This window comes from Rhinolophus ferrumequinum, chromosome 19 (assembly GCF_004115265.2).
Source record: "Rhinolophus ferrumequinum isolate MPI-CBG mRhiFer1 chromosome 19, mRhiFer1_v1.p, whole genome shotgun sequence".
Classification (NCBI taxonomy): Eukaryota; Metazoa; Chordata; class Mammalia; order Chiroptera; family Rhinolophidae; genus Rhinolophus; species Rhinolophus ferrumequinum.
Genome location: NC_046302.1, coordinates 13,615,080 through 13,635,116, shown reverse-complemented (window position 1 = coordinate 13,635,116; position 20,037 = coordinate 13,615,080). Strand labels below are relative to the sequence as shown.

General features: G+C 35.9%; 1 protein-coding gene across 10 annotated transcripts in view; it reads right to left on the bottom strand.

The window, feature by feature from the left end:
* The window catches only part of DLGAP1 (DLG associated protein 1), an 853,569-nt gene that overhangs the window by 265,830 nt on the left and 567,702 nt on the right, over nt 1–20,037 (bottom strand). For 2 of the 10 annotated variants that reach the window (XM_033087123.1, XM_033087125.1), the window contains exon 1: nt 2,094–2,220. The exons of 7 other annotated variants lie outside the window; for them this stretch is intronic. In XM_033087123.1, the coding sequence (XP_032943014.1) occupies nt 2,094–2,144 (51 nt within the window). In that variant the 5' untranslated portion in view covers nt 2,145–2,220. Of the gene's footprint in view, nt 1–2,093; nt 2,221–20,037 lie in introns of those variants that run through there. One more of the 10 variants, XM_033087119.1, reaches the window with a different exon arrangement.

Below are 20,037 nucleotides of genomic sequence, written 5' to 3'. Positions count from 1 at the left end.
TGCTGCCTCGGTTAACACTGTCCTCAGTTGATAACTGCTCTGTGGTCTTTGGTGTGTGTGTGTGTGTGTGTGTGTGTAAGGTGGTGGTGCTGCTTTCTCTAGATTTTCTGCATTAATTAACACTGAGAGTTAACACGTGAGCCTGTAAATAACACATGCCTCGCATTTGGCAATTTTACATCTCATCTTGAAGCATGAGTGGGTTGACCAGTGTAGAAAAAAGAAGCACGAAAAAGATGCTGGTCAGATAGCTTTGCATGTTTTCATTGTCAGGTTGGTTTTAGCTAGCTATAATGGATAAAAAATCATGATGTTATAAAAGATTTCGTACTGTACAAATGACAGAAATTAGAAGATAACAACTTGGTGGTTATAAAAATTTGTTTTCTAGTTAGTTTCTTCCATCTTTAAAATGGATGCAGTGCAATCCATAGGTTCTGGACAAATGATACTGGGGAGAAGGAAAATGGGGAAAATATCAGAATTAAAGGAATAAAAGAGTCACAGCGCGGCCAAGGATGGTCTGGAGCAAAGAGGTGAGAGAAGGAAAGTGGGGAAAGAGGAATAGGAATGAACACATTACAGTCCAAAACAAGCTACCACATCTGAGCTTGCATCAGAATTCTACAAACAGAGAATAGCTGTAAAATTGAACATATTCTAAAACCTTGAAGTATGAATAGGTAACATATGTCTGTCTTAGTGTTCTTAAAAATGAACTGTGATGTACTAAAATGAGACATTTCTACTTCTCATAGGTTTACTAAATTAGAGGCATTTCAAGAGAAATGCCTAAATTTTGTAGGTGAAACATGGATGATATTTAAGTGGGACTAAGTCATTAACGGTAGCTAAATACTTGTGCTCAAACATCCTGTTTATACTTCTAGGAAAAACAGACACTGTGAACAATTTAAAGGGGAGGGGTAGTAAAAGTTCTTTCTTTTCCATAAATGTCTGATTGTGATTTTTAAAGATTTACACACACATACACACACACACACACACGGAAATCTGGTGTCCACAGTCTATTTTCCACACATGAAAACAGAATGGGAAGATTAGACAGTAGGAATAGGAGAAACGTTTCCTTTCCAGTTCTCCAAAATTTCCCACATACTTTGGCTGTTTTTGAATAGACCTTCTGAAATATCTTTTGAGGTCACCTACTTTGAGAGAATAGAGTCTCTAATTTTCAGGTGACATGGCAGCGAGCCCAGAAAACATAAATCTTAATCATATTTTTCATTTTTGTCATTCTTGTAGAAAAGAAAAAAAATATAATTCCCTCCGCATCTTGCTAAGCTTTTGCTAGTTTCAGGGATTTGTGCTCCGATCTGACTGAAATAAAAATCCCCATGTTAAAGATTGAGAAGCTGTATCACAAAAAGCATAACCAAAGTAGCAATGAATGTTTCGGAGATGGTTTTTAATTCCATGAACTTCAGTAGATAAACAAGTACATTTTCCACATGAACTGAAATCATTGCAGCTATGGTAAATAAGAAAGTAATAGCAAAATTCATATTACTGGTATGCTGCTATTTTAAAAATGTTATCTTACAAAATAAAACCCACCTAACCTGAAACTGTGGAATAATTTTAGCAACTGAAAATAATACCTTCTTTAGCATAACATGTACTTAGAAATGAAATGACTCAGAAACCAACATGATGTATGTATTCTGCTTTCTTTAGGGTGTATTCAACATTAATTTATAATATATCATGCTAAATATATTCCATAAGGCATGCTTAAATAATTTTGTCTGTCTTTGCTGCATCTAAATATTCTGCTGTTTAGCTAAATTCACTTTGCACCGAAGATGATAAAAAATTACTATACAGATGCCATTCTTACTCAAAAGCTGAATTTCTCCCTCAGCCCCTCTAGTACCATAAGCAACCTAATCAAAGGTAAAGGGTACATTGGGGGTACTCTTTATGAAACTGTTCTTCCCAAATTCACAGACATCGTGAAACATGAAATTAAATCCAGCATGTTAAAAGAAAATTTATGGATCAGCACAGAAATCAAACACAAAGAGAGTATTTATTTTCTTTTCCATAGCCCAGAATTGCCATTAGCTTACCTTATTAGCTGAAATGCCAAATAGAATGTCTTTATGGAAAATTAAGTTCATTATTCATCTCAGCTTTGATTTGGTATAGTGCAGCTGAGAGCATTTAGCTTCTCTCTATGATTTGCCGATGCAAAGTGGGTGAGTAAGGCAGTAAACACAGAACTTGGGAGGTGGGGAGTGGTTGGCCATCCCTCACAACTCTAGACTTGCAACTTTACATTTCATTCATATGAAGATACTTAATGAAATCAAACCTTATCACTGAAGAATAATACTTAAGTGAATACTTAGTGCAGATTTTTAAGCCCATGCAATTTTGCATAGCAATTGCAGGTATAGTGTCCTGGAAACTCACTATCCCTGCAAAATTTCATTGCTATCTTTCATTATTTTGGTGGATTCTTTGGCTATTGATTCACTTTGCAGCATATTTAGGATAATGTATATTGTTAAGGAGAAATCCACATGGGGGAGTGATCTCTGCAATTTTCTAAAAAGAGAATACTGATTGTCTGACTAGTGATGGAAAGACAGATGTATTATAATTTCGAAGATAAATGTGCAGGCACACAAAAATTGGATACAACATTCAGATAGAGACTTTAGGGCTCCAGGAGTAAAATAGCAATAGATATCTGTCCTCTGGACATCAAATTCTGTTTTAGGAAAAAAAAGTCATATTCTTTAATAATTCATTAATTTTCCTCAAATGAATTAAATATGTTTTAGAAATCTTTGGGCAAACACTTTTTCTTTCTTAAATAATGCCTTCCATAGAAAACATCCCAGAAAAATTAATAGTTAAAGTGTGTCTCATTTTCAGGTGGGCAAAGGAACTGTTTCATCTTCCTCTTCCTTCAGGTTTTACTTCATAGAACTTGAGCAGGCAGCATTTATTAAAATCCAGCTTTACCAAGCAAAATGTGCAACCACCACAGCAAGACCAGTATTAGATTATCAACAGATAAGGACAATGTGACTGAGTAAAACAATTTTAGCTTAAATACTTTTAAATCTTGCTCGTCTTTGTCAAATTGCAAAGCCAGACCCTAAAACTCTCCTCTCCTGAGTTAATAAGAATATGGCTGCCTCTAATAAGAAATGATAAAGACAAAGCAATAATTCATTTATTTGCCTTAAAATGTTAAACATAGAATTATCATATGACTCAGCAGTTCCACTCTTAGGTATATATCCTAAAGAAATGAAAATATTTATTCACAGAAAAATTTGTACACAATGTTCATAGCATCATTATTCACAACAGCCAAAAAGTGGAAACAATCCTAATTTCTATCAACAAATGAATGGATAAAAAATGTGGTATATCCATACAATGCAATGTTGTTCGGAATTAAAAATAAACACAGTATCGATACGTGCTATAACATAAATGAATCTTGTAAACAGTATGCTGATTTAAAGAAGTGAGTGACAAAAAAAAGCCACGTATTATATGAGCCCATTTATATAAAATGTCCAGAATAGGAAGAATATATGGAGACAGGAAGTAGACTAGTTGGTGCCCTAGGCTTGGGGTGGGAGTTCTGGGAAGTGAATGCTAGTGAGTACAGGGTTTCTTATTGGAGTGATAGAAATATTCTTATATTAGACTGTGGTGATGTCTGCACAACACTGCGAGTATACTAAAACCATTGAATTGTATACTTTAAATAAGGAAATTTTATGGTTTGCAAATTATATCTCAATAAAGATGTTAATAAAATCATTAATTTGTCACAGGAACACTGTCATATCATGTTTATAATTACAAAAAGTATTTATATGTAATAAATTCTGGTAGACAGGGAGAGGTGGGAAAGAGTAAGCATAACCCAAAATGTAGGAAACCCTTGAGGACTCATGAGCTGTATACCTACCTAAAGAACCATTTATGCTGCTGTTTTATCATGGCTAATTTCAAACACGGCAAAACACCCCAAATCAGACAGACTGAGAGCAAGAAGAAGAAGAGAATAAAGAGGAAAAGGAGGAAAAAGGGAAGAAAGATGAAAGGAAAAAAGGAGAATAGGGGGAGACTTATTTTTGACTAAATAACGTGAAAGCGCACATGATTCAAGAGGAAAAGTAATGAAAGGATCGCAAACCTTAATTCTGAACGTATAATATCAAATCATTCAGATGAGAATAAAAGAAGAATACCTCTAAAGAAACCAAAACAATTGTACAAGGAAGATTTTGAAGTGTTCAAATTAAAGCAATTTGTTTCAAATATGAGAGAGAGGTTCACAATCAAGGATTATAGGTAAGCAAAGAGTATCTAGAAGAATTGTACCAAGAGGTCTGAAGCTGAGAATAAAATGAAGTTTGTGAATTAAAAAAGTTAAAAGGAATCAATAAAAGCCAAGGACAGTTATAAAAAAAAAGGCCCCTTTGAATGATATAAATTAGAACAAATAGAAGAACAAGGACAATCTCAAGGGTTGGTCCAGATGGTATAATGTGAACAGATGATGATTAAAGAGGAGGAAGAGTAGGACGAGCAGCAGGAGGAGGAGCAGTGGGGAGGAGAGAGGAGGAGGAAAAAACATCAAACTTTACAATTTTCTCGATAAAAGAAAACGATCTTCAAATTGGAAAGCATAGAAGAAGAAGCATGGTGAAGAGAAATTTGAATTCCCAGGAAAATCTCTTTTATGCAGATGACTCATAAATTTATATTTTCATTCCAGATCTTCCACATAAACTTCAGGTACTTGACAACTTGACTTAGATATTTCAAAGTCCTTCATACACAACACCTTCAAATCAAACTAATTTTCTTGCCCTACTTCCTCACTGTAGCGCTACTTCAGTGAATAGAAACACCATCTTTTAACCAAGTCAAAAACATAGGTACCATCTGGACACTTCCCTTTCCCTTCACATCACCAAGTCCTGTAGATTTGTAATAACTGGAAACTATCCACTTGCTTCAATATCAATGTCACCACCCTAATCCATTTTCTTTCACCTGGAATACTACACCTGTAACTGGTTCTCCTTCCATTTTAGTTATCTTTTCACTTCATCTAAAGGGATATTTTCAGAAGTCAAAGTGGATGCTAGACTTCCCTACTTCCACCCTCTTACACACACAATCAAGCATGTAAAGATTCAAAATTTAAACACAATATCCAAGGCCCTGAATGATATAACTCTGAAAATGTTCCCAGACTCATTTTGCACCATCTTGGTGATTTAGCCATAACAGATTTCTGTGTGACCCTTTTGTTTCTTCCTTCCGTTGCATGATTCCCTTGGCTCATTTTCTGACTTACTCTAGCTCTTCCGTGAAATCTAATGCCAACCATTACTTCCTAGGGCATGCTTTCCTGAGCTCCTTTAGTCAATGTGCTATTACAGTATCATAATCTCCTTTGTAGGTATTGAGAAAAATGGCCACGTGGGATAGACTTGTACTAATGAACAGAAGGTGCATGAGCCACTACACTCGTGGCAACTTTGAAGAGACTCACTTGGGTTGAGTCTCTTAGTTAAATTCACTCTGGAGAAACCCTGCATTGCCATTGGTCACTCTCCTAACAGGGCAAGTATAAGGCATACACTGCATGGAGAGAAGGCAGGGAATAAACATTTTGGGTTCAGGGACCCAGCACTCTAATCTTAGGTGCAAGATGTTTAGGGTAATGCTGAGAAAGGGGTCCTAGTCTTGTAGGAAATTGAATTCAGCTACAGTTCCTCCCAGTGAAGAAAGGGACAGCCTTGATTGAAAACATAGAAAATCCCACACCATAATTCAACAGTAGCCCTTACCATAGTAGTAAATTTAAATTTATTTGTGATTGATTTGAAGAATGTTTATCTCCCCATTGATAATAAGAAGCATGAGAGTAGGAATCATGTCTGTTCTTATTATCATTGTATTTTGCATCCACTTAGAGCCTGGCAATAGTAGGCATTTAGTAAATATTTTTTGAATGAGTAAGTGGAAGAGCTCTTAAATTGACAGGCTGTGGTGAGAGGGTAATGATAGCATAATAGCAAAATAATTTAAACCATCTGTTCTATGTCAGGTGTAAGGACTACTCTTCTTGTTTATAAAGTCTGACCATTCTATATATTCCCTGGTCAACATGGCTACGATGTCACTACTACATGAAGATCCACTATTAGTCAAACACACAAATTTTGCTTAGAAAATTAATATGCGGGATGTTAATTTAAAATATCAAATGATTTATTAGATTAATAATTAAATTTTCCCAATGAAGAGATTTTTCTTTTTAAAAAGAGGGCACACCTCAAAACATTAAGCTTAAGTTTTTGTGCCTAGGCAAATTATATCTTTATGTTTACTCAAAGAGATTTCAGTAGGACCCCAGAATCAAGGTGGGTGATTATTAAGGGAAATGTGGCTGTGAAAGGTGAAATCTTTGGAATCCTCCAAAAGATAATAGATTGATGTGCTTGAATTTACAACACAATATCATTCTACAACAGGCTATTAAAAGTCTCTGAGCACTAAGAGAAGCAGCCTGGGTATATGAAGAAGTAGTGTGTTAAACCGACTGTGCTTTATTTTTGTGAAGGTTAACTTGGTCGATAGGTAAACACATACCCTGAACTTCCTTAGGCAAAAGCATCTTTATAGAAAGAAAACAGTAGCAAAATATTTCTAAATGTTAACAAGACTGGTTTTCACAGGAACTGAGTTTTCTCACTTCTCCTGGAATCCATTCCAAATAATAAAACAACAATACAACCAAATGAAGAGAAGTACCCCTAAATCACATTTTCAGCAAAAACAGTAGAAAATCCTCAAACTCCAAAGTTGGAGTCAGGCAGAAAGCCAAAGAGAGAAGTCATAATAATGTGATAGGTAAATGGGAGGTATGCAGGGGACTTAGATGTAGCAGAGCCTAGAAAATTCTGTCAAATATATACTCCTCCAAAATAAGAAACTTATTTTCAGAGAAGCGTACTATGGAAGAGGCCAGGACTAATGTAGGTGGTGGAGAGTGAATGGGCCAATGTCACTAAGGGCCAGAAAAATTTATTCTAAAAATCACTGTATCATTTGTGTCCTCGTGTGACAGGCAGCCTGTGAGTTCATCCATAAAGTAATTGTGGGAGAAAAGAACTAGTTTTGGTCTGAGAGTCAGAGGACGTGTGACTACATAGATGCATCATATCATAAAGAAACCATTTATAACTGTAATAACAGCAAAAAAAGCCCTTAATTCATGAATGCTTGAAAAACTACTGCCCAACCAGTCTCTCCAAAGGAAACTTCTTTTGATTCCTTAGGAAAATGCAACTTATTCAAATAGGAACTACATAAAAGAAATACACATGTAGGTACTATAAAGAAAAGGAAAGAGAGCAGTCACAAATTTCTTATAAATAATGAAAATGCACTGGAAAAAATATGTTGTCAAAGAAGATTAAGAGCATAACGCAAATTCAAGACAATAATTAATGGAGAAAATACAAATTTAAAGGATGCACACAGCATAAAGCAGAGTTATAAGAACTTAGGGAAGAAGTGAGAAGACAACAAAAGTTTGCTGGCACACAGCTGGAGGATGTAAAATAGGAACTGACAGAATTAAAGGAAAGGAAGGTAAATGAAGAGACATAATAGATGAAAATGAAAAAAGCAAAGTAATTGTACAGAGATAAAAAGATATAGAGGATTAGAGAAACAAGGAAATATATTTAACATATACATCACTGTCATTCCAGAGCAGAAAGTCAAAGAAATGGAAGAGAAAATTATCCTAAAATATAATTTAGGAAAGGTTTTCTGAAATAAAAAAGACTTAAATCTACTTAATGAAAAGGTATCTATTTTATCACTGAAAAGTCATCCAGAATGGTCAATATAAAGACATATCTTAGAAAAACTTTTGGAAAGAATCCTTTAGGCAGTCAGGGAAAAAGATCAAATCAGGTTAAGGAAGAGAAAATGAGGTTGACATCAGACTTACCCACAGAAATTTTAATTTCAGCACACAATGGAATAACATCTATTTAAGATATCAAGGCAAGAAACTAGGAGCCAAGGATTTTCTATCTAGTCAAGCTCTCCTTCAAGTATAGACTTAGTAAAAAGACAGCTGTAAAAATGCTAGAATTTGGGTACTATTGCTCAAATGAGTCTTTCCCGGGGAAAACACTAGAGGACAAGTTGTAGACAGAATGACTTCAACAAAAAAATGCCAGCAAAGAGCTAGTGGCCAACACTCCCATGTTTATTGAATCATTGTTTACAATAGCCAAAATATGGAAACAACCTGTGTCCATCGATGGATGAATGGATAAAAAAATTGTGGTATACATACTATGGAATGTTATTCAACCATAAAAAGAATGAAATCTTGTCATTTGTGACAACACAGATGGACCTTGAGAGTATTATCAAAGTGAAATAAGTCAGATAGAGAATGATAAATACTACATGATCTCACTTACATGTAGTATCTAAAAACAAAACAAAGATAACCTCCCCCGTACCCTACCCTGAGCTCATGCATTTAAACAGATTGCTGGTTGCCAGAGGTAGAGGGTGGAGATGGATAAAATGGGTGAAGAGGGTCAAAAGATACAACCTTCCAGTTATAAAATATTAATCAATCCTGGAGATGTCACAGCATGGTGATTATAGTTAATAACTCTGTTGTTAATAGAGTTATCACTACAAGAATGTTAAATGTTATCATTACAAGAAAAATAATTTTTTAAATTATGTATGATGATGGATGCTAGCGAGACTTATTGTGGTGATCATTTTGCAATTTATACAAATATCAAATCATTATGTTGTACACCTGTAACTAATATAATATTATATGTCAATTATACTTCAATAAAAAAAAGAACCAGCAGCCAAAATCTAGTTCAACACATTTTAGAAAAGGTTTATAATCTTCTTCATGGATTTAAAAGAAACACTTTTAAGATGCAACCTTGCATGAAGTTCCTGTCAGCTATATACAGAGGTTGCCAAAAAAAGTATACACATTTTAAGAAAGTAAAACATTATTAAAATTACGCCGATGGTAACCACTTTGAGCACCTCTTGTAATTGCAGAAGTCAAACTGACTTGTATTCATCTTTTGTTATAAGTATATATTATTACAATTTTAACACAGTTTCTTCCTTTCTTAAAATGTGTATATATATATTTTTAGCACCATCTGTATATGTAGATATACTTCAAGAATTTTTTTTGGGGTGGCTGGTTAGCTCAGTTGGTTAGAGCATGGTGCTAATAACACAAAGGTTGCCAGTTCGATCCCGCATGGGACACTGTGAGCTGTGCCCTCCTTAAAAATAAATAAATAAACAAATAAATAGATAGATAGATAGATAAATAAAGTGTATGCACATAATACCTTAAAAAAAGTTAGATGACCTAAACTTAAACAAAAAAAAGATTTTTTTTCTATTCCTAATTTGTTTTACTTTTTTTTGTTAAATCATTAATGGCTGTTGAATATTATGAAATGCCTTTCATGCATATTTTGAAATAGTCATATGTGTTTTCTCCTCTAATCTCCTATGCTGTGAATTATGCAAATATATTCTTTAATGTTAAGCCTCCCTTTCATTACCAAACAAATCCTGTCTGGTCATGTTATTTTACATTACTTAATTTTATTAAAATATTTAAAAATAATTTTTGAATCAAGTTCATGATAGAAATTGCATTAAAATTTTCCTTTTTCAAACTGCCCTTGTCTGTTTAAGAATATATTAAATCTTAAAATTAATTGGGCATCTCTTTTGTTCAGATCTCTAGAAGAATTTTTTTATGACAGAGATTACATTTTCTTTGGAGCTTTCATAAAACTATTTGAGTCTAGTGTTTGTTTTTCTGAGTTAATTTTAAACTAATGTGTCAATTTCTTAAATTGTTATGGGTATATTCAAAGTTTCTGTTTTTATTGAATTTTGAATTTATTTTTCAAAGAAATTATCTACTTAAGTTTTCAATTTATTGGTATGAAGTGTATATCTGTTCTATTCATATGATAGATTTGATATCTACTGTAGAGTTATCCATGTTCCTTTCTTCATTCCTGATAGTATTTATATTATGTTTTCTTTTTCCTTCTTGGTGAGTTTATTCAGAGGTTCATCAATATTATCAGTATTTTCAAAGAACCGCAACAACACAAATGTTTACAGTGGTTATCTCTGGGCAATTTCTATTATCTTTATTTTCTTATGTATTTTACAAAATTTCTCCAATAAATGCATATTAACTTTATGAACCTTCTCAATAATACCTGTAATAAAATGATATACTTTTAAACAAAGTAAAAGACATGTGGACTGGATAGGAGATTCATAACTGGTTGATTGATTTTTCCCTACATGGTATATAAGTTATTTCATGAACAACTATGGAATGGTCTCTACTGGTATGCATAAGACTTTCTTTTGGCATTATTCTGAACATTTTTTGTCATCAGCTTTGATGGTGATGTATTAGACGCCATGATGACATTTACAATATAACATATCTTGGGAAAGTATTTAAAATACTGGAGTTCAGATTTAGTATTCTCCAATTTGACAGCAGAAACATTCTTTTTGGTAATCCAAATGGCACTTTTAGGTGGGTGAATTAGAAACAAGTTGTCTCTTCCTCAAGTTTCTATTGCCATTTGCTGGAAAATGACAGTAATAAATAAATAACAGTAAAATGACTATTAATATAAATAGTGGTCCCTAGAGTTAGACAGGGCACAACCTGCAAAACAGTAAGGAGTGGCCCTGGGCTAGAAAGACATAGTTATATTTATAAGATGATATTTAGTAAAAATAAATATAATATTCTTCCTTATGTTAAACCACCGAAGTGCACAGTACATGGTGGGAGAAACATGTCAACATGATTTCATGTGAAAAAAATGGCTCAAAAATTTTATCTAAGTGTGAGACAAATTGGCATGGCTGCCAGACAAGTTAGTACATTGATGGAATAGGTTGTTCATATCCAAAGATTTTCAATTGATGCTGTGAAATCTGAATTTAACTGTAATATTGTTCACACAAATATACTACAAGGTCAGAGACACGTTGCTTTCTTGGAACAAGACACAATTTGTCAATTGGGATACTGATAGTGCATGAACTCCTGTTCTTAGAGAATTGATGAAGGAACTAGGTCTTTTGAAGATGGGACAATGAAGACTTAGGGGCAAATAATAGTTTTCACTAAACATTTCAAGGCCTGCCATCTGGAAAAGTATTTAGATTTCTTTCACGTAGTTCTACATTCAAGTTAAAGGGACGTGGATTTGTATTTACAACAGAGAAGAATCATCAAGAATAGAAACTGGTCTTGGGATGAAAAATCAGACAAACTTCGGAGAGATCATTTGGTAATATGTGCAAAAATCCTTAACATTTTGCATACCGATTGGCCTGGCACGTCCACTTCTAGGAATTTCTACTGAATAAATAATTGGATACTTCTTGAATCACTTGTAACTGTGAAAAAATTGAATATGTTACTAAGTAAATAGGGGGAAAAGAAAAAGAAATGTGGGAATAAAACCCAGAATGGGGGCAAAGAGAACTGGGGAAAAGAATGAACTCAATGGTACAGCAACTACTATTATAAATACAGGGGTGGAAAAGAGAGTGAGATATTATTAGAAAATTGCCAGTCAAAATAAGGTTGAATGAAGGCCACTGAGGCAATGGCCCAATTTTTTTGTTAATTAGATGAGAGAATTGTGATTGCTAAAATAAAACTTAGATTAAGGATCTCTAGTGAAGTGAGGTCAACAAAAATAGCTAATGGTTGGGAAATTAGTCATTTGAAAGTAAAGAAACCTACTACTAATGGGTGTCAAATTGTTTATAATGTCGAGAAAGGAAATGGATTGGTGTACAGATTATTACATACTATACTACTGCATTAATAGAGGGCTTCAGGATATGGTATGCTAAGGAAACCCTTGCTTTAAAAGTATGCACTCCAGTTGAGACAACAGTCCAGATATTTGTGATTGTCTCCATCTGAAAATAATGGAAAGAGCAAAAAAAGTCTCTGCAAAATAACTATTCAAAATTAGTATACTTAAATTATTTTTAAGATACTAACATTTACTTGCACTTCTTTTTTTTTTGAATGGTGCGTAATATTTGGGAATATTAACCAGAAAAAAACATTTTTGCATTTGCTGAAATAAACATTTATAGAATTATTCATAGTGTTGAAAGTTGTAAAAATATGCAAATGCCAAATAATTAAAAAAATGAATCGTCTAACCATGGTGCATTAGTATAATTTAATAGTTATACACATTTTCATTAAAATTACACTATGATTAAAAACAATAAGCATTTATTAAAACGAACAACATATATATGCATACAATGTATACAAAATGATTTTCACCCTATCATTTTAGGAAACTATTGGCAAATCCAATAGGTATTAACTATTTCCTAATTGTCAGATTCATTGAGAGACTTTTCATTCCTTGTCTAACTCGACCATTCTTGGATAGTTGACCTTGTTGAACTTTCCTTGTTTCTTGAAATTCTCTTCTCCGTTTGCTTCCATGAAGTTTTGGTTCCCTTTCTATCGTTCTTTTTTATCGCTCTCCTTTAGTTTCCTGTTTGTGCTTTAAAGTCTGCATAGCCCCGGAAATTGCCCTGTGCTGTTGCATCTTCTAATTTACATGCCCCAGTGTGACCTCATGCACTCAAACTTTTCTCTACTTTCTATGTGATAACTCCCTAATAGTCTTTCTCCATTCCTGCCATTTTCTTGAATGCCAGAATCATAAATTCAGCTGCCTATCTTCTCTATCATCCTCACCTGAGAATTTTTGACCAACTTGCCACCTTTAAGATATGGTAGAAATATCCTTACTTCTCTCCGTCTTTATTGCTGTTACCCTTGTCTGAAGCACAGTCATCTCTTGTCTAGATTACTGTGATAACTTCCCAAATAGCATTTGAATAAATGAATGCTTGCCTATGGGACACCTTCAACAGGCACATCAGATTCAAAATGTCTAGGACTAAATCTTCTCCATTCAAACTTAGTCCTTCTTCCATCTTATCTGTCAAAATTAGAGGTACTTGACGTGCACCCAATTTTCAAACCATAAATTGCTTTATCATTTCTACTCCTCTCTTTCTGAGAGCTCAGTCATCTGATCTCCAAGTCCAGGCAATTCTATATTTTAAACATGTCTTCTCCTTTTTAAAAATTCTCACCATCATGATGCCTCCCCTCTTCCGTTATAGTGAGAGCTCCTTGAGGACTATACACTTGAGGTGTCAGTCTTAGTCTAAAAGGGCTTAAAATAGACTAACATAATTTAAATAGTTTAAAACACTAAAATAGTCTAATAGTTTAAAATAGTGTAACAAACACAGAAATTGGTGGCCTTTCATTCCATCTCCAACTGAACGAAATATCTAGCAGCCACTGCATATACAGTGATCTCACTCAGTTGATGATGACTTCACACATCTTTCATACACAATTTAAAAAATGGTATTTGGTTTACAAAATATATCACGTATCAGGTGGTAGATTTTGTAGTAGACAGAATAATGGTTCTGCAAAGATGCCCATGTCTTAATTAATTCATGGGACCTGTGAATATGTTGCCTTACATGGCAAAAGGGACCTTGCAGGTATGATTAATGATCATGAGATGGGGAGGTTAGCCTTGATTATCCAGGTGGGCCTGATGTAATTACAAGAGTCTTTATAAGTAAAAGAGAAGTGGGAGAGTCAGAAAAGGGGATGTGACCACAGAAGCAGAGATCAGAGAGAGGCAATTGCTGACTTTGAAGCTTTAAAAAGTGGCCAGGAGGCAAAGAATACAGATGGCTTCTAGAAGCTGGAAAAGGCAAGAAAATGGATTCTCCCCTAGAACTTCCAGAAAGAACACAGCTCTGCTGATATTATGATTTTAGCTCAGTGAGACCCATGTCAGATTTCTGACCTCCAGAACTGTAAAATAATAAATTTGTGCTATTTTAAGCCACTAGGCTTATGGTAACTTGTTACAGTAGCAGTAGGAAACAAATATAGGACGCTATAAGATTTCATTTCATCAAATTCTGACTAAATGAAATTGTGATCTCTAATAGTCACTTCTGCAGTGCTTCTTAAATCTGTTCTCTTGTTTCATTTCAGGTTACTATCACCATATTTTCAGCCTTAATAAATACAATAGCACTTATTGAGGCATTATATAATGTGCCTTTTCCAAGTATTGTTCTATGCCTTTTACATTAAATTCACTCATTTCATTCTTTCAACAACCCTGTGTGATATATATTGTTATTATCTCATGTTACAGAGGAGGAGACTGAGGCAGAGAGAGGCTAAAAACACACTCAAAGTTGAATAATCAGTAAGACACAGGGTTTGAACAAGGCTGTCTGGCTTTTAAACTGTACTTGCTCTTCCTAGAACTAACTTCATGGCCTTTCGATTGCATGGCTGTCAGTGAAGGTGCTGCCCTCACCAATTTGCTATTTATATTGACTCATTCTGTTGATGACTACTGTGGTTGACAGAATTTTGGCTCCCATGATCTCTACCCCCTGGTGTCACACCTGTGAATATGTTTTGTTTCATGGCCAAAGGGACTTTGCAGATGTCAGTAAGGTTACTAATCAGTGATCTTAAAATAGGTAGATTATCCTGGATTAATCTGGGTGGACCCAATATGATCACATGAGCCCTTAAAAGAAGTGCTTTATGATATGTATATTTCACCTTAATAAAATAAAATTAAAAAGAAAAAAAGCTTTCTTTTGGCTGAGAGCAGAAAGAGGAAGTCAGAGAGATGTGACAGTAGAAATCAGAGATTTGAAGCATTAAAAGTCTCGATGTACCATTTGGTAACTGACAGATGAAGGGACCTTGGTTATACAAGGAACTGAATTCTGCCGTCTACATGAACACATCTGGAAGCAGAGTCTTCCCCAGTGCCTGCAGATAAGAGGTCAGGCCAGGTGATACCGTTATTTCAGCATTGGGAGGCCTTAAGTGCACTCAGCTAGGATAGGCTATGCCTGAACTTCTGACCCAATGGAAACATCCACTTTTTAAACCTCTGTTTTCCCACAAGACTGAACTAAGCTGGCTACAGAAATGATGACTATGTAAACTTGTGCACTCTTATTTCTTCTTCTTCTTTCTCTCCCTTGGGCCTTCACCCTCTCCTGCCTATGACCACCCACCCACCCATCCAGCCAGCCATCCATTCACACAGCCAGTCATTCACACATAAATGGTGCTTGATAGGCACTAAATTAGGCATGGGGAATGCAGGGCTGAATTACTGAGAGATGAATAATCAGTGGGAAAATGCTAAGAGAAATTGCTCTCAATAGGCTTCCATAGAAATGATAGCAAAGCTACAGAGATACAGCTTTTCAAATAGGAAAACCTATCTTCTCCCCTACCCTTCCTTTCCTAAACCTCAGGTTAGAATTCTTGTTCCTATAAACCTCCATTTCTTTGTTCAGGTATCTTTATGTTTCTTCTTACTTTGCTTTGTATCTTATTTATTTAACTATTTAGTATCCCACTAGACTATAAACTCTCTGAGAGTAGGGAATATTTTACAAATCTTTGAATTCCCCTCTCCTCTCAGCTTCAACCCTTGTACACAGCAGATCTTCATGTTTTACTACTTGAATTGATTACTCAGGAAAAGCTCCTTTATAATAAATCCTATTACAAGCTTTCCTTTATAATAGGCTATTCAAGTTCCAACAGAGGATGGACCTATTTCAGGTAATATGCACCCACAGTAATAACTCTTTAAAAACTGCTCATTCCTCAAATTATTCTTAGGTTATAAGCAAAAAGGTTTTTCTAATGAATTGTTATAAGAAGGAAAGTCATCACGTTTTTAGGGAAAAAACTGTCTAATTTTAACAATATCATGATTAATGACTCTTTATCTCTTTTGGGGATAATAGTAAAAGCTAAGGACTCTTCTTCCAACAAAATGAATACAAACTCTCTCGTCTCAAATTTCTAATGTACTCTCAGGACTTTACCGACACCCTGGAGTCCATTCTTGCCCACCCTAAATTTCCACTGCCCCAGACTAAGAATGCTTGAATTAAGTGAAGGGTATGCCCTGCCTTTCTGCACTTGAGTTCACCTCAATTTACTCCCTGTCCTCCATCCCACCAAATGGCCTTCTCAAGGTAGGATTACTTAAGAAGACAGCTAAGCTGCTCCTCAATAGTACTTCCAGGCTGCCTCAGCCCTGTAAGCAACCTTCCCCCAAATGCTCTAGGTCTGGAAACCCTCTGAGGGTCTACATTAGGGCATCATGCCTTAGTACGCTTTTCTAGAAAGTCCTTTTCTGGAAAGTAAGGTTTCCAATTGGCCTACGACCCTTTGGAATGCCTAGCCCAGGCATTTTTCTGGCTTCCTGGGCTAAAGCAATTTCTCTTTTTCCAGGCCTCAAAGATGGCCAAAGAATACTTGGATTCAGAGAGCAATATAAGGAAATATGGCTTTTGAAGCTTGGTAAGTAAACAAATGAGGTGAGATAGCACATTTTTGGTTATACTTGTTCCCCTAAAACAGAAGACTAGTCTTAAAAGTATATCCCAATTATTATTCCATGAGACTATTGTCTATTATCTAAGTAAGCAATTATATCTATAATTCAGAATGGTGTGTTTGGGTTTCACATTGACCCTCACAAATAGGTACATTAAATTTTTAGTGTGCAACTTGTGAGACTTATCTCGTGAATAGGTTTAAAGTAAACACTGCCCTAGACAACCCATAGTGAATATTCCAAGGGCCTCTCTAGAAAGCCCTTGCCCTCTGGTCAAGGGCAGGAGAATGTGAGGTGGGCAGGAGTGTCTCAGGTAAGGTGCAAACCATACCTGTTGGTGGGGGAGGGGGCATGTTTGATTGGCATCAGCTGAGAGACTGGCTGTAGCAAAAATCACTATGCATTGCCAACTTCTGAGTCCATCTGCAATCAGATTCAGCACCTAGAGGTGCCAAAACATTGTAATTTACAAATAAATGTGAATAGGAGAAAGTTTTGCAGCCTTCTTTCATAAATGAGGTAGAGAACCACAGATGAGGATTAGTGTTCAAGACAGAGCTTTAGTGCAAAGCTCAGAGTGTGTGGAAATTTTATTCTAGGTTACCTCCTGATCAGGTAACGGTGAGTCAGGTACAAAATACAGAATAGGAGCAGAGCAGGTCTCCTGGAGGGGACAGCGCCGGGGCTGATGGGCAGATCAAAGGAAACAATGACGCATGTCCAGCACAATGCCCTAGGCATAACAGGTGACTGATAAATGCTGAGTGAGAATCTTGGCACAATCCCAGGCCAATCCTCATGTTACTAGTGAAAAGTTGGTTGTCCTTATTAAAAACTACGTACTTGATAGAATTTACTTCTCAAAATAACTCCCTGAGGTAAGTATTTTTGGAAATGACGAAACAGAAGAGTGTTGGAATGGTTCATTTAATGCTACCTTGCGAGTAAGTGGAGGAACAGGCATCCACACCGGGCAGCCCTCACTCTCACTGTGCCTCCCTGTGCCCATAGAGAAGTACTGGCTAGCTCTGACACCTCTGAGCACGGGGACATCACAACAGGATGTTACCTTCTCAGGGCAAAACCCAAATCTAGTAGAAATCAATATATTAAAATAGGCACCCCCTCACTCCCCCAACACAACAAAACAAAATGAAGAATGCTATCCTATAGAACTTTCTATGACCATGGAAATGTTTTATGTCTGTGTTGTCCAATATGGTAAATACCAGCCATAACTGACTAGTGAGCACTAGAAATGTGGCTACTGTGACTGAAGAACTGAATATTTACCTTTATTGAGCTTCAGTTAATGTAAATTTTAATAGCCACATGTGGCTAGTGGCTGCCACACTGGACAGTGCAGAACTAGTCTATTTTATTTAAAAGGAACTCAAGGGCCATCCACCAAATTTCACCAAATACAGACATTTCCTTCACTCTGTCCCTGACCTGTTATCCAGCCTTTCATTACACATTTTTAATAACAAGAAGCTCTTCACCTTACTTGGGATCTGACGCCTTTGTTAGAAAAACCTTCATGGTGTAATAGCTCCATTCTCAGGTATATGATCTGGGGATGCAGTTAGGTTTTGGAATAATAATGAACCTACTCGTTATTCCTGGGAGTAATCACGGGACTTGCCCTTTCTGCTCTTTTTATGCCTCTGAACTTTCAGGTTTCCAAGGGCAACCCCAGCTGCATCTCCATTCTCTGGGTGCAGTGTTGTTGCCACCATCCACAGAATCCAGGTGGTCCCATCTTGCTGGCCTGGTGCTGAGGCAGGGCACACAATGCTGCGTGAATGCAAGGATGCTTTCCCTCACCAATAGTGCTCTGTTGTCTGTCCAGAGTTTTTCTCTAGGGCCTGGGCATCCTCACTGCCTCCAGGGCCAGCAGCCTTGTTGTTGGGCTCAGGAGTCTGATGACTTCTATGTCCTCTGGGGAGTCTGTCCCTGCTCTTTCTCATTCGCACACTGTTGCTTATTCTTAAAAATGCTGCCAAGAAAGTTATTGCTTGGGCTTGCCCTCCAGGCTAGACCATATCCTCCATCTTTGGGAAACCTAAATAGTTTAGGAAAAAAGTAGTCCATATCATCTTACCAACTAGAGACTCAATCCTGTCCTTCATTTACTTATTCTCATCAGTTGGGTTGTCGGCTACCCCATCTGTTCTGTTCCATCAGCCTTTTCTCACTCTTACCTAGTCACCTCTACTGGAGTTCAGTCTGAATCAAACAGGTGCTAAATAGATCTTGGTTGAATGAAAGACTCGTTGAGAATGGCAGTTCTGTTAAACCATCTAACAAAATTTTTTATTCTACACTCATGGTCTAGAGGATGCAAAGGGATAGTTGGATGCATTACTCACTGGTTGAAGCTAAGAAATACCTTGTTACACTCTATTCATTCATTAATCTAATAAAACATAAATGAGCTTAAATTGGCATGGTTTAACTTTAGTGAATTTTTTTGTTTCTTGGTCATTTATTAAGTCCCTGTTAAGTGAATAATTAACATTTCATTGTTATACAAGGGAGAGTTTTATAAAATATTGAACCAAGAGAAAGTGAAGGCTGTGGAACATGTTAAGACTGTATCCATTACTTTACATTAACTTCATCCGGGCTTAAACTAAGATGGGAGGGAATTTAATAAGGGCTTGCTAGAACACGGAATTACCTGCAATGAGATACATATACATCAGGAAATATGCAAAATAAGCTGAGAAGCCGGATAATAAAGAGTACATTGACTTCCAAGTTCAAAACTGATATAGCACCTTTTATCCTGATGGATTTCAAAAATCTGACCATTCTGTATGGGTATTTATTATAGAAATTTAATGTAAACTCTACTTATTGTCCCTCACAGCACTATTTTTATGCATTAGATATAGGCAGCCACCTCTATGTTTTGTTAAATGTCTACTCTACGTCTGAAGGAAAAGACATGTCTGATTTCTAAGGTTTATTTCCATAAGATCAGTGAACGGTGATATTCAGGTCTTGCTTAACATGTGTACAGTCTTCCAGGGAGTTCCCTAACACCAATCTGGAGGATTTGGTGGTGGTGATGATGGGTGAGGCATAGGAAACAAAGAAAAGGCAGGCTGGACAATAAAAACTCTCTGGAAGCAGACAGTTTCGAGGAAAAAAAGTTTCAAATTTCCTATTATGGAATAGCTATAGGAATTAGTCATCTAGATAACAGTTGCCTTTGGAATTTTTTATTTTTTAAAGCATCATGAAAGTCAAAATATGTATTTTTAAAGAGGTATAAAGCTCATGTGAGACATTTTTGATTGACTGTTCCATTCATGGGATCATCGGGCATGAAATAAAATGCTTCTTTTTTTGTGCCATGATTGCACAAGTCAAACATAGCAAAGCGACCTAAACG